The 13,724-nt window shown below is 39.4% G+C and overlaps 1 protein-coding gene across 1 annotated transcript; it reads right to left on the reverse strand.

The window, feature by feature from the left end:
- Positions 1-390: 390 nt before the first annotated feature.
- On the reverse strand, positions 391-11,322 carry LOC131321867 (chloride channel protein CLC-f). The gene is made up of 9 exons (XM_058352840.1): positions 10,543-11,322; positions 8,135-8,537; positions 4,593-4,787; positions 3,333-3,787; positions 3,134-3,238; positions 2,112-2,345; positions 1,441-1,653; positions 1,032-1,264; positions 391-875 (listed from the first exon to the last, which is right to left on the reverse strand). The coding sequence occupies exons 1-9, from the start codon at positions 10,903-10,905 to the stop codon at positions 794-796; spliced, it is 2,283 nt and encodes a 760-aa protein (XP_058208823.1). The 5' UTR covers positions 10,906-11,322; the 3' UTR covers positions 391-793.
- Positions 11,323-13,724: the final 2,402 nt, after the last annotated feature.

Genomic DNA, 13,724 nt, shown 5'->3' on the forward strand with positions numbered 1-13,724 from the left:
CTCTTCTGGATTGATGATAATGTCCATTGAAATCCTGTAATGCTCCTCCCCTTGAAGCTTTTGCCATCCCTCCTCTCATCTCGTGTGGTGGGGAAACATAGTTCTCCAAAAAAAAATTCACATTGCCGCCAAACACAGAAAACTTCAGCAATTTATTTCACGAAATATTTGTGCGAGGTTAGTTTTGACCCGGGTTATCTTCCGACAAAACAAGAAGAGAGCCTAAGCTTCCACGAGTTATTCTTTGAGAATACTCTGATATGGAATGTACAATTATCCAAGGGAATTTGCGAACAACAGAAAGGAAATTGCATCTATCTTGGCGCTGAGGAATTATGAATAGATTGTACATTTTTTTTGATCAGCAGCATAAGTTTCTACATGACAAGATACAATAACCATTGAGAATCAAATTGCTAGCATGCATGTTATACAAGTCTAAAATCATTATACAAGAGCTTATTAGGCCTGCCAGGGCCAACGAAAGAAGTAAACAAAATTTCAGAGGGAATACAAGAACACAACACCACCCAGAATTTTTCCAAGCATGTACACTTGCAAGTTTTTGATTCTTAATAGTATATATGTATTTCCTTTTGTTCCCAACCAAACGCATCTCTGATAACTTGTGAATTTGGAGTTAACTCCTGGTACAAAATGTGGTGTGCAAAATATAACGAATTCCACATATCAAGAAAAATATTTACTTTGCTACCACCGTGTCGGTAGTTCAAGATTGGTTGTATGATGGCAGAAAACCAAACTTGAGTTTCAAAACCACTTCCTAATCCTGTTAGTGGCCATTTCCAATCATCTGGTGAATATTGCCGTCTTTTCTCTGCTGGTGGACTGATTTTCTGTGATTTATCTCCTCCCTGCATGTGCATGGAGAGGACAAAATTCATCAGCATTGCTTTGAAATATTGTTTCTTACACAACGGAAAAAAGAGTAAATGGGGAACTCCATGTATTCAGAGTGGCATAAACAAAGCATATAATATCCGAAGGGTAAAAAGGATTGGGATTTTAACCTGAGACAATATAGGATTGAATCATAATAGAGAATGGCACCAATTCTACGTCTTCTTTCTCTTTGGAAACCTCCACCACGCTTGACCACAGGCAGTTGCTTGATTCCCTTGGCCTCCATTAACTTCTTTGCGATTGCCAAATCAGTATCTGGATAACAAGTTAAAAGCCCACGCTCTCTCCCACGATAGCTTATCCCTCTAGTGCACATTGAAGAAACAAGGCATGTATTTACCTGTCAAGAACTCGTATTTAATCAACTTTACAAAAAAAAAAAAAAAAAACCACAAATAAACAAATAGAATTACCATAAATTGACACAATAAACCAATAGAAGTTCAAAGCATAAAATGTTTACTAAATTGTATGTGTACCACAAACCAGATAATCACATGAATTCTCATTACATACCTCGTGAAGCGATGAATCACTGTCCAAAGCATCACCAAACTTCCTCGAGAGAAATCGTTTGATGTCACCAAAAGTTAAAATTCCTTCTAGGAAACCTTCAGCATCAACCACCAGTACACAGTGCTGTTGGTTGTCATACATAGACTCTATCGCCTCTCTCAAGGTTACACTTGGTGGAACCTTAGCATAGTTCTTGGACATAGCATGAGAAACCTGATCAAAGAAGGTGCAGAAGTTGAGCTACATATAAAACTACAAGAAAACAGAAATCTTCATTCCATATCCTAGTCAGAAGAAGCTTCTCAAATTGGACCATGTTGTTAGGGTCCGTGGGCACCACCACGGGCCCAATTTCGGAAGTCTGCCTGTTCATTTTGAAGCCCCAAGTTTGCAGATCATAACAAAAATTAGCTCCATTCGGTAACAGTAGCCACCTTATTTTAACACATTGGTCTGAAAAAAAGAGGACAAATATAATTTTGATAATAATGTGGCTATGGTTGTCGGATCAACCTGATTTGTTTCACATCCCTACAAAGTGAACAGACCTCATGGACAAAATGGGGCCCGTCATTGGGCCCCAACAGCATGGTAGTATGGACTGGAGAGAAGCCCGGTCCCCCTGAATCAATTCCAATCAAAACTGAAACAAAATAGAAATTAGGACAAACCTTTAGATCTTCCAGGATAATATCTTCATCGATTGCTTCAAGGTTCTCAACATTTCCTATAACAGACAGTTCTAACTCATTCCCATTAGCCACCCGTCTCCAAATACCCGCATTTTTGTCATTAGTTGGTGAGAGAGCAGAATAACCTCTAGTCATGTTCCTTGTATCAGAGGCTTCAGTCTCCTTGGACTGGTTTGTTATAGAGGGTACCCATATCGCTAATCCAACAGCCCCCTGTTTGCAAACATAATGAATTGGAGCATTAAAACAAGTAGTGAATTGACTCCAGAGACCATGTTGGAAAGATGTCATATATTTGGAGACCTGGACAAGCATGCACAGTCTTCTGGAATCTTCACAAGCACAATTTCTTAATTCACACAGCTTATATTACAATTCTTGGAATACCACTGCTGATTCTCCTATCGTGGTTTAGGAGTTTTAATGGTTTTATGAAAAGGACTTTTTGTTCTCTCTCTCAGACACACACACACAAACATGCACACCCTCTTCTTGTTTCCATTTCTGTCCTTTTTCTCATCACCCTCTCTTTTACTTTTCTTCTCCTCACTTTTTGTCTACAGTGTCACAACTGCTTCAGAAAACATGAATATACTAACCTTTAGCAATGCCGTCGACTCAAATTGTAAGCATGAAAAGTTCAGGGAAGAAATCAAGCCAGTATTACTTTTCAATAGTGCAGGAAAATGACAAGCAGTTAATGCATCAAGTAACAAAAAGTTTGAACTGCAGCCGCAATCTAGAGAAACTGGTTTATTTAGATCGCAATTAGTTGTACAAAGAAGCAAGCGATTCAAGGTCAATACATAAAATATCAAAATTACAGCCTGCGCGCATGGAGGTAAACAACACATATTGCCCTACTTTTTTAAATCTTTGAAATTTAAACTTAGCACATGTTGGCTTGATCTAACTTCCTCACTAAATAAAGCCTTCCACACTCAGAAACGCATCACTAACAGCACCTCACACCTTATAAAGCCAGATTATGAAGGAATTACCATGAGAGGAAGCAAAATCATGTAATCTTTAGTAAGCTCAAACAGCAGTAGAACTGATGTCAAAGGCACTGAACAAACTGAAGCTAATGTAGCAGCCATTCCAACCTGAAGTTCAATTAGAGAGTAAAACATGTATGAATAATAATCGATCTTGACCAATCAGATAAATTAAACTAGTAGAAACGCACTGCCCACTTACCAGGGCATATGCTTGCGGCTGGGCAACAGCAGCATTTCCAGGAATAGCTGAATTGATTAGTTCAGCCGCCGAACCACCAAATACAGCACCCACAGCAGCACCAATCATTAAACTTGGTGCATAAAGCCCACCCACAAGCCCAGATCCCTTGCACAGAGCCGTGGCAACAACTTTAGCAGCTGCTAATTGAACAAGGAGCCAGATTCCAGGTGCAGAAGCACTCTTTCCAGTATGAAGGATTTCATCGACATTAGTGAATCCCCAGTACAGTATTCCCGGATATTTGAGAGCTATGATCCCTGCTCCTAATCCCCCCAAAGCAGGGCACGCAACAGCAGGTATGCCAAATCTTTCCTTCATAAACTCAAACGCCTGAGTGAACCAATTTACTAAGCGAGTGAATATTACACTTACAACCCCACATAGCATACCCAATATCAGGTATAGAGGTAGTTCTGCACAGAAAAAACAGCATAAAGTCAGGAGAGTAGGCAACCATAAATCCAGAAATTTAAGTTACTCCAGGAATTATGCAGCCCACAATGGTTTTGGCAAAAAAGTTGACTGGAGTTTTCTTCAACAGCAAATGATAGAAACTCTGATAAATATCCATGAAGATGTGGACCTAACTCTAGAGATCAGCTGGAGAAACAGGGTGTTTGTCCTGTAAATTCAACAGAACTTCACTGCTTCCTCCTCCCCCATTCAGCAAAAAATTTATGTTGCTGAAGGGCAGGATAGGAAATAATTGGCCCAACTGAATCTTCAATGCAAGTTCACAACGCGAAACATGAAATCTAGTCGCAATAATTGGCCCAACTGAATCTTCAATGCAAGTTCATAACACGAAACATGAAATCTAGTCGGACCTCCAAGTCACAACTCATAACTTTTGGGAAAATTGCAAAAACAAGTATGCAACAACAGGGAAACGCTACTATTTCCACCCTCAGTACTCAAATAATTCAACAATCACATTATCTTAAAATTTCCAAGAGTGTTTACTTTAAAATGCTTGGGGAAACAAATCAAGTTGCTAAGGATAAGACATTGTGGCATCTGAGTTACGATCTCTTCTTTAAGAAGAGCAAATGAAGCTGAGTTGAGCAAAGTTGGAAAGGATTGGAATATTGGGCCATCTGAGTTACTCTCTCAATACCAGTACACAAATTCCAAGAAGTATACGAGTAATCAAAAATAATTAGCAGCTCACAAGAATGTTCTCATCTTATGAAATTGAACAAGAATCAGATAAAATACCAGCAGCAGATTTCAAATCGTACGTGGGCACTGTGAAAGCCTGTTTCTCTCCAAGTACAACATTTGATACAGTAGATGAAATAACAGATGCTAATATTATCATGGCAGTTGTGAATGGAGGAGAATTTTCTGCACACAGAGGCCTTAAAACAGTTTCAATGGCGAAGAAACAACCAGCCACTGCTGCATTGAAACCTGAGTGAAAGAAAAAAAAAACTATGACATATCCACCGCGTCAACACCATAAATGTAGAAAAGCAGAATAAAGCTAGAATTAAGAAATCATCAGGACAAAGATATGGACAGGGCCAAGCAGATTAGTGACAACTAATAAGCACATAATGAAGAAGATGGAAATACTAAAACTAGCTACACATTATCAAATCAAACCATTAGAGAACCAAATATTCAATGAAGGTGATACTCTAACCGGCCTCCTGTACTGCTTCATATCCCCAGTCAAAGCACACTAATATAAGTAGTGGTACACATCTCGTTAAAAGAGGAGATATGTGAACAATGTTAATCCATAGCCATTTTCCCTCTATGTTGAAAGCTCCTCCTTATCATACAAAAACGGATGGAAAAGATGGAAGTTCAATTGCAACAATACGTTGCTGCAAACGGTAAAAGTGTAAATTACCAAAGCAATAGTGCTCTCAAATTTTTAATTGACTGAACTGCACATGAGAGCTGAGTCTGCAAGTACAATCAAGTGCACACTAGAAAAGATTTACTTGCCAAGCCCAGATTGGTGACATTGCAGGACTAGGAGGCTGCTTCCCAGGAGAATTACATGAACAATAGCCAACCTAATCAATGATGTTCTGGCTTTCTCCCACGAGTCATTAAATGGCTACACAACTCAGTAGCCTCCATATCCCCCAAGGGCTTAACTCAAAAAAGGGTAGGCACAAATTCACGGCCTGTAACTATCTTTTTCCCCATTTTCCTTGTCCGTAAATCACATCCCATAAACATCGGGATGATCAAACTTGGAGAGGATGTGATTTGTTTCTTTATTTCACTTTCACCATTCTTCCCCTTGTTCTTCGTTCTTACAAATTTAACCTCCTTACCTGTTATTGTAGACACCCCATTCTGGACTGTCCAGATAACGCTATCTTCCAGTCTTTCTTTTCCCCAATGATGATTTTAGTCGAAAACAGTTTACGGACAAAGGTGTGGTTGAGCTTTGAGCGTCCCAAACCTCTTTCAAACCCATATCAAACCCTTCAAACCAGAGCCAAACAGCCTCAGCAAAACCAAACTGGCTTATGCCAGTGTCCTAGAGGCGTACGCCAGTTATCTGCCACGTGTCAGTCATCGACCAGTGGCCCAGCTTTTACTGGCGCACGCCAGTTAATAGTGGCGCACGCCAGTCAAACCCAGTCAAATCAACTTTATTCAGCCACTTGGGCAGGACTTTTGTGCCACCCTGACGTCGGCTACAGCGTCCCTGATGATTACTCCCGGCAGAGACGTTCCCTCTCTCCTACACCCCCCATCAAGCCAAGTCCCATGCATTTAATGCATGGAAGGCTCCCTTCCTCTTCCAACCAGCCAAACAAGGCCTTGGTCCCAGACTGATCTCAGTCTCTCTCCCCTATAAATACCCCCCTTGCATTCATTTGCAAGGGGTTAGCATCATCAAGAAGCAAAAGCACCCCTCTCCTATCTTCTTGCTTTTTCTCTTCTTCCATTGAAAGAGAAAGAAAAGAAGCCCACTTCCATATACCTCCACTGATATCCGGTCACCATACAACATCCATCTTCAACCTCTACGCTCTAAACCACCTTCAAACTTCAACACCCAAAAGGTATACCACCTTTGCATTCCTTTCTGTTTTCGGCCCCTGAGGGGAACCAGCAAGGCCCAGGCTAGTAAACAATACTAGTCCTGGCCTTAAACTGGTAAAATACAACAATCGTATGCGACGATACTTGGCGCACGCCAGTTTATATACGCCGTACGCCAGTCATGGCAGTACGAGCACAACTGGCGTGGGGATCAAGGATCGTCATTCTTTTGTTTTATCTTTCTGTCAATCACCCTTGCATGCTAAACAACCAGTTTACTGTCTTCTGTATGTTGAGAACTGTTTAGATGTAGTAGTTATTGCTTATTCTTTGTCTATTTAGAAGGCCTCTGGGATCCTTCTGGTCATGTTCCAGAGCCCAGATGATGCAAAAGCCAAGCACTGGGTTAGGGTCAAACGTGCGTACGGCAGTCCATAACTGGCGTACGGCGGTTGTTCCGCGACCCAGTGGCTGGCCCTTGCATTTTAGTGTGATCTTGGCCTCCTTCCTGTCCCCACTCTGTTTAGGGGGTTTCTTGTCTATTTTCATGGCTTCAAGCCATCTCATCTGTCTGTAAATATATATATCCTGCTTATTTAACTGCATGGTTTGTCCTGGGTGTGCGCTGGTCCTTTTCCAGAGCCCAGAGGGTTGCAAACAAGGACTGTGAAACTAGACGAGTGGAGTACGCCAGTCTCTCTGCGGCGTGCACAAGTCAAACCAACATGCAGTGGCTCGACCAGTGCATGCTGGTAGAACTTGCTCATGCCCTTGCGGGGCAGCGTACTGCAATTTGTCCGGTTTGCTCAGTGCTTGTTTTCAATCTATATTTAGCATTGCAATCAAGCCATCCATAAACATTTTGCCACATAAATCACAACTTGTTATAGTTTTAACCCCCATTAACTGTTCCCCCGCCCTAACTGGCTAAAAAATGATCAAATGAGAGAAAAAAGCAAATGTTTTATAAAATGCCCGAGTAGAGACCGATCTCCGGATCGGGCGAGAGGGGTGCCATAAAACCCTTCCCCTCTCGTAACATGGCTCCCGAACCTCAGATATCGAAGGTGACGACGGACCGGTCTACGCCTTTTCAAAATCAAACAAACGTGGCAAACGTTTTCGAGTTCGGTTCCTTGGGTGTTTTTCACCGCTAAAACCCGAGTGGCGACTCTGAATCGAGGCGTTCCGCCGCGCTTTTCCAAACACAAAAAGGGCCGCCCCCAATTTCCCGAAGCAAAATTTCCGGGGCGCGTGCCCACAGTTATCTTAGCTGAAGCTGCTACCAGCATAAACCATGGAGAGGTAGTAAGAGCCATTTTCACCGGACAACATAAAGTGCACCTTGTAGAGGAAAAGAAATACCAAAACCATACAGGGCGGAAAGATTCCAGAAAAGACAGTGGCTGTAAGAAGGAAATTTAAGGAGACAAATTATATTGTAGATTTCGAATAGATTACAATATGAGGACAAAGTCCACGACAAGGAGGTAGTTAAACCATCCTTTTCTATTAAAGTGTGTGCGTCTAGAGACTCTAAACGTCTAGTCATAGAGAAAGGAGAAAACTATTATCAATGAGACTTATACCACACTCAGCATCTAGGGATGAAAATACAGAGAGAAAAAGAGAAAGGAAACACAGAAACCAAGAAACTGATATTCATCAAGAAATGCCATCAAGAGGTAACAGTGAGAAGGGGGACAAAAAATAAAATGCAAAGAACAAGAAAATTCCATTACCTGCAGCTATCCCAGCAGCTGCACCAGCCGCGAGAAGAGCTATTCTCCTTTCCCTATTGTTTTCCATCATCAGGGAGCATCCATTTGCACATGATTTTCCAATATCTACACTAGGGCCCTCGGGTCCCAATGAACAACCAGTACCTAATGTAACAGCAGCCTGGATGGCTTTCATAGTGGGGAAAACTCCAGCAAGCAAATCAAACCCTTGTCCTTGAGAAGAACTGGACTGCATTATTTGGTCTAATATTTCAAGCAAACCATGCATCATTCCAACTACAACTCCTCCTGCAACTGGTATTAAAAGTATCCGATGCCAAGTATCAGCCAGCCTCTGTATGCGAAGCCAAGCAGCACCTTCATTTGGCGTACCAGCCCAAGCCCATTCATGTATTACATGCACCTACAGTACATACATTGATATCATGGTGTCAGCAAATTGCAAAATAAAAAGCAATTTGAAGAAGCACCTCATGCTCAATCTCGTTCAAGCTCACAAGGCCAAGAAATGATCAAACAATGATTCTTAACTACAGGATCAATCAAAGTCGAGTAAGTAATCAACCGCACACAGACACGAGATTAACAAACTTACTTGGGTTAACAAATTTTGTAACCCCTAGCTAAGAAAATCTGCCAAGAAAAGCTCAAATAGGCTAGTAATTTCAATTGCCAGGTAATATTTAGTTGCAATCGTAAGAATATCTTTCATTATGACTGTTTTAAGCATTCCTAAGCAAAGAAGGAGCAATTTCATCCCATCGTTCTAAAATTTGTAGACAATGGGGGTGCGAACCCTTACAGTTTTGGAACTTGCATATAAATTTTAGCATCATATCGAGGGGGGTTCCGAGTTTTTATGGGTATGGCCCCCTGAATGCCCCCCTTGGATCCATCACCACTGATTCGTGAAGCCCATGTCAACCCCATACAAATGCAATGTAGTGACAATTGCATTTAGCCAATTAGCAAAAAGTTGCCCTTGTCCAAATGCAATATTCAAATACCACAAAGAAATCGTCAACATGAAGAGCAGGATATTTTGACAACAAATTACCTAAATAGTGGAACCAAATTCCAACTTTGTCACATCTTTCTTGAATATGAGACAATAAGGGTGTGAAACGTTATAGTTTTGGAATTATCTTATAAATTTTAGCACTGTATGGAGAGGGATTCCAAGTTTTGGAGGGTGAGGTCCCCTCATCACGCCCCTTCAATCCACCACTACACCCTTGTTTAGGTCAACTAGTAAGACTCATGCTTTGATTCGTGCAGCTCATGTTAACCCCATGCAAATGCAATGTACTAACAATTGAATTTAGCTAATTAGCGGAAAAAGGAATCATCCGCGTGAAGAGCAAGATATTTGAACAAAAAATAATCTAATTAGTAGTTACTGTAACTAAATTTCAATTTCAGGCCATTCAAATTCAGAAAAATAGAATGGAGAGTAAGCAATGCAATTGTCACCTGGTAACATGGATCCTCACCACACCCTTTTTTTAATGTCAAATTGTAAAACTTTGCATTGATTTGTGAAGCTCATGTCAACCCCGTACAAATGCAATGTACTAAACTATTAGTGATAGAGTTGACCATTTACAAATGCAACATTCGAATACCAAAAAGTAATCATCCACATGAAGAGCAAGATATTTTGACAACAACTACCTAATTAGTGTGACTAAATTCCAATTTCAAGCCATTCAAATCCACAACTATACCCATACCCACCAATGAGGGTCTAGTCCCCCTCGTCGTCCACTTCATCGGTTCATCCCATCACATCACAACACCCTTGTTTTAGGTCACCTAGTAAAACTTTGCATTTTTTGTGAAGCTCGTGTCAACCCCACACAAATGCAATGTACATAAAGTTGCATTTAGCTAATTAGCGAAACTGTTCACAGTATATAAATGCAAAATTCAAATACCAAAAAGTAATCATCCACATGAAGAGCAAGATATTTTGAGTCTTTGACAATAAAATACCTAATTAGTATAACTAAATTCCAATTTCAGGCCATTCAACTTCAAATTCACAACCATCACCCCCTTCGACCCATCACTACACCCTTGTTTTAGGTCACCTAGTAAAACTTTGCATTGATTTGTGAAGCTCATGTCAACCCCTGCAAATGCAATGTGCTGACAATTGCATTTAGCTAATTAGCGAAATTGTTGATTCTATATGAATGCAATGTACTGACAATTGCATTTAGCTATTTAGCGAAATCGTTGACCATATACAAATGCAATATTCGAATACCAAAAAGTAATCATCACACGACGAGCAATATATTTCAACAATAAATAACCTAATTAAAGTGTAACAAAATTCCAATTTCCAATTCAAACTCAAATTCGCCAAAACAGAAAATGGAGAGTGATAACCAATGACTCACTCCACGGTTGAAGGCGGCAACACAGAGACCAGTAGCGAGACCAAGAAGGCAGCCAATAAGCAGCAACGCCCACTCCGGCGGCGCGCTATCGGCGAGAATATCATCGCTCCCAACACCAACACCGCCGCCGCCGCCGCCGCTGCCGCTGGCGGCGTGATTTACGGCGGGGGAATGATCCCTATCCGACCGCTTGGGGCCGAGCCGGCGCCCCGTAAACCCTCGATCCAACCGCTTGAGCAGATCTGAGACGCCTCTTTTTTTACTGCTCCTGTGAGATCCTTGTTGGCTTTCCAAATCGGCATCTGAACCGGACGAATTCGACCGCAACAGTAGGTCGCGATCGCCGTATTCAACTCCTGACATTTCTATACATGTGCGTGTTTGTATGATATATACATACAAATAATACAACAAGTCTGTGTGTATAAGTTTCAATCAAAGGACTGGTGAGATCGTAAAGCAGCAATAAACAGGTGGAGTAGCACTGAAATCAATCAATCAATGCCCTAATTGTACAGAGAGTTGAATTTGATTCGGATCGAGCCGCCCGCGAAACGGACACTCAACACAGCATGAGATGTGAAAATGATTTTGCGTGCGTATGTGATCCGTAGATCCGACGGTTTGTCACAGTTTTTTCTCGTTGCTTCGACCTTTTATGAGATTCCATTCTACGATATTTTCTCGGCAACCAAACACGTCGATGGGAAATTCATAGTGCAATGTCTTTCACTGTCTTTGGACATTGATATCACAATTAATTATAGTATTATATATCCGTACCCGCCGTCGATAGGAATGGGTATATAATTATTTTATTTATAAATTAGATGTTCAGACTAATTTTTGCGTGGCTCAATTGAACTTGAAAGTTGAGACCTAATGTTGCGAATGAAAAATGCGAGGCTTTGTTTCTTTATATTCAAACATGCATACCGATCTTTCAAAATATGTAAACTAATATAATTGAATACCTAGTACAATCAGATAAAATGCTAGTCAAGTAATAAACATTACATATTCATTGCACCAAGTGAAGGTTCAAACTCCATCGGCTCCGACGCATTTCCCCAGCTGAATTATTCCTAGATAGAGTAGCATACCTAGTCCAATACAAAAAAGAATACCTCGTAAAAATAAATTAGTACTACAATTTTCAAGGAATACTTCACCATTTCTTTGACTATTGTAAATAATACTGTAGTAATGATTTTAGTTGGGATAAGTAGTATTTGTTCGATCATTTATTGGTGAACTGCATATTAAACTACATATTCTATTGGAATGATCAATTGATTCCAACATTTACATCATCGAAACATCATCGAAACAAAAGTAGTTTAGGTTTATGAAATCTAAAGACATATTCCGTACTAGCTACGTAAATGTCAAGGTGTTTGAGATATTAATCCACATCTAATACTGATTTTTTTATTTACGGCATGTTTATATAATAGCCTAACTGCATGGAATTTTTTAAGTATTTTAACTATTTAAAATATATGCTTCATGAGCCTCAATAAAGGACTAGTTTATAACATTAGCTACAAATGTGATGAGTCTTTCACTACCCAAAAAAAAAAATTTATTATTATAATAATAATAATTCCATTTGGACGAGATCCTTTTCGGTCCAAAATAAATTAATATCATTGATGTGGGTCCAAAAAAAAATACCCCGAAATGTGGTTGGACTATTGATGGAATTGGAGACGAACCGGGTCCTTTTCTACTCCTTTTGTCTCATATGTTTAGTCCCTCTCCGAAAATTCAAGTATTTAAAGGAACATTATCATTATACCTAAACAAGTGCAAGTTCTCAAAATAGTCATTCATTTTGGAAAATATCCGAAAAGTGCAACTTCTCAAATAAATTTAGATTAATTTTTAACACTCATTCTATTTTTGTTTAGGAGAGATGGGGAGACACAACAACTATTAGTCGGTGCAGGAATAAACTTGCTTTTCACAAAAATTAAAATTGAAAAGTTTTTAAAAAAAAACTAAAAAAGTTTACGGAAGACAAAAATAAATAAGTCCAAACATATTTTTTCCTATTTTATCTTTTCTGGAACTTTTTTTTCAAGTTTCGTCTTAATTTAATAATGAATCTAAAAGATTAAGTAGTTTGATAAAACACATTACTATCACAAAAGTAAGTCAATAAAAATAAAATAATGTACCACAATCCAAACTCAATGTAACTAAGATTATATCGTCTAATTTGATACTTATTTTGTAATTTAGTTTTACTTCCACGGTTCCATTTAATTTGTCCACTTTGTGATGTGCCAAGAGATTCAACACTTGACAGTCAATAGATACAGAATCCTAAATGGCTCGAGAATTTAAAATGTTAGAAAATGGCTAGATCTTTCTAGAAGGTTATATAAGCTGAAGAACTTAGAAGGTTTTGGAGAGCTCTAGAAGACTTCAAAATATTCTAAAAGATTGTAGAAGACTGCAGTATATGCTAGAATTATGTGGAGAGCATTAGAGTGTTGTATAGAAATCAAAAGAAGGGAATATTGTTAGAGGATTATGTAAAGAGAATGCGGGTCGTTGGATGCGAATTATCATAGTCCTCTATTAAAGAGGTGGATGCTTGTAAAAGGCATACAAGACCTTATTATAAACCACCTAGGGTAGCGCATGAGAGCACACGAGAGTGGGCCAAGAGTCTGAGATTGATGTGAGAAAACCTCTTAATTAACTTCGTAGTTTCTTGTGCACATTTGTATGTTTTCAAGAGTCGAAACAAGAAGTCGAGCAGGCTAGTAGAAAGAATGTACAAAGCTTGGTAAGAAAACTTACAGGCGTTTTGTGTTTATACCTAGCTATACAGAGTCTGAAGTAATTGTTCAATGTGTATTTAACGTTTTACATTTTTTATTTTTTAGAACATCAAATTAAGGACCTTGAAGTGGCCTCTTCTTCATATTACAAAATTTTTGAGGAAAACCGCCTACTCTACAATCAAGTCTAGGATTTAAAAGGTGATGATCTTGAATCTTGAAGATAATATGTCGTAGTTTTATGAAAAACAAACTTATTTAGTTGATTTTTCAGTCTTGGCCATTTTCTATTTGGCCAATGTGATGGATAGTCATTTGTGGACTCTATAGGAAAAAATGAAAATATTATGATTGTCAATTCTTGTAAGCAGGGTAAATATGCAAAAA

This window comes from Rhododendron vialii, chromosome 4a (genome assembly GCF_030253575.1).
Source record: "Rhododendron vialii isolate Sample 1 chromosome 4a, ASM3025357v1".
NCBI classification, from domain to species: Eukaryota; Viridiplantae; Streptophyta; class Magnoliopsida; order Ericales; family Ericaceae; genus Rhododendron; species Rhododendron vialii.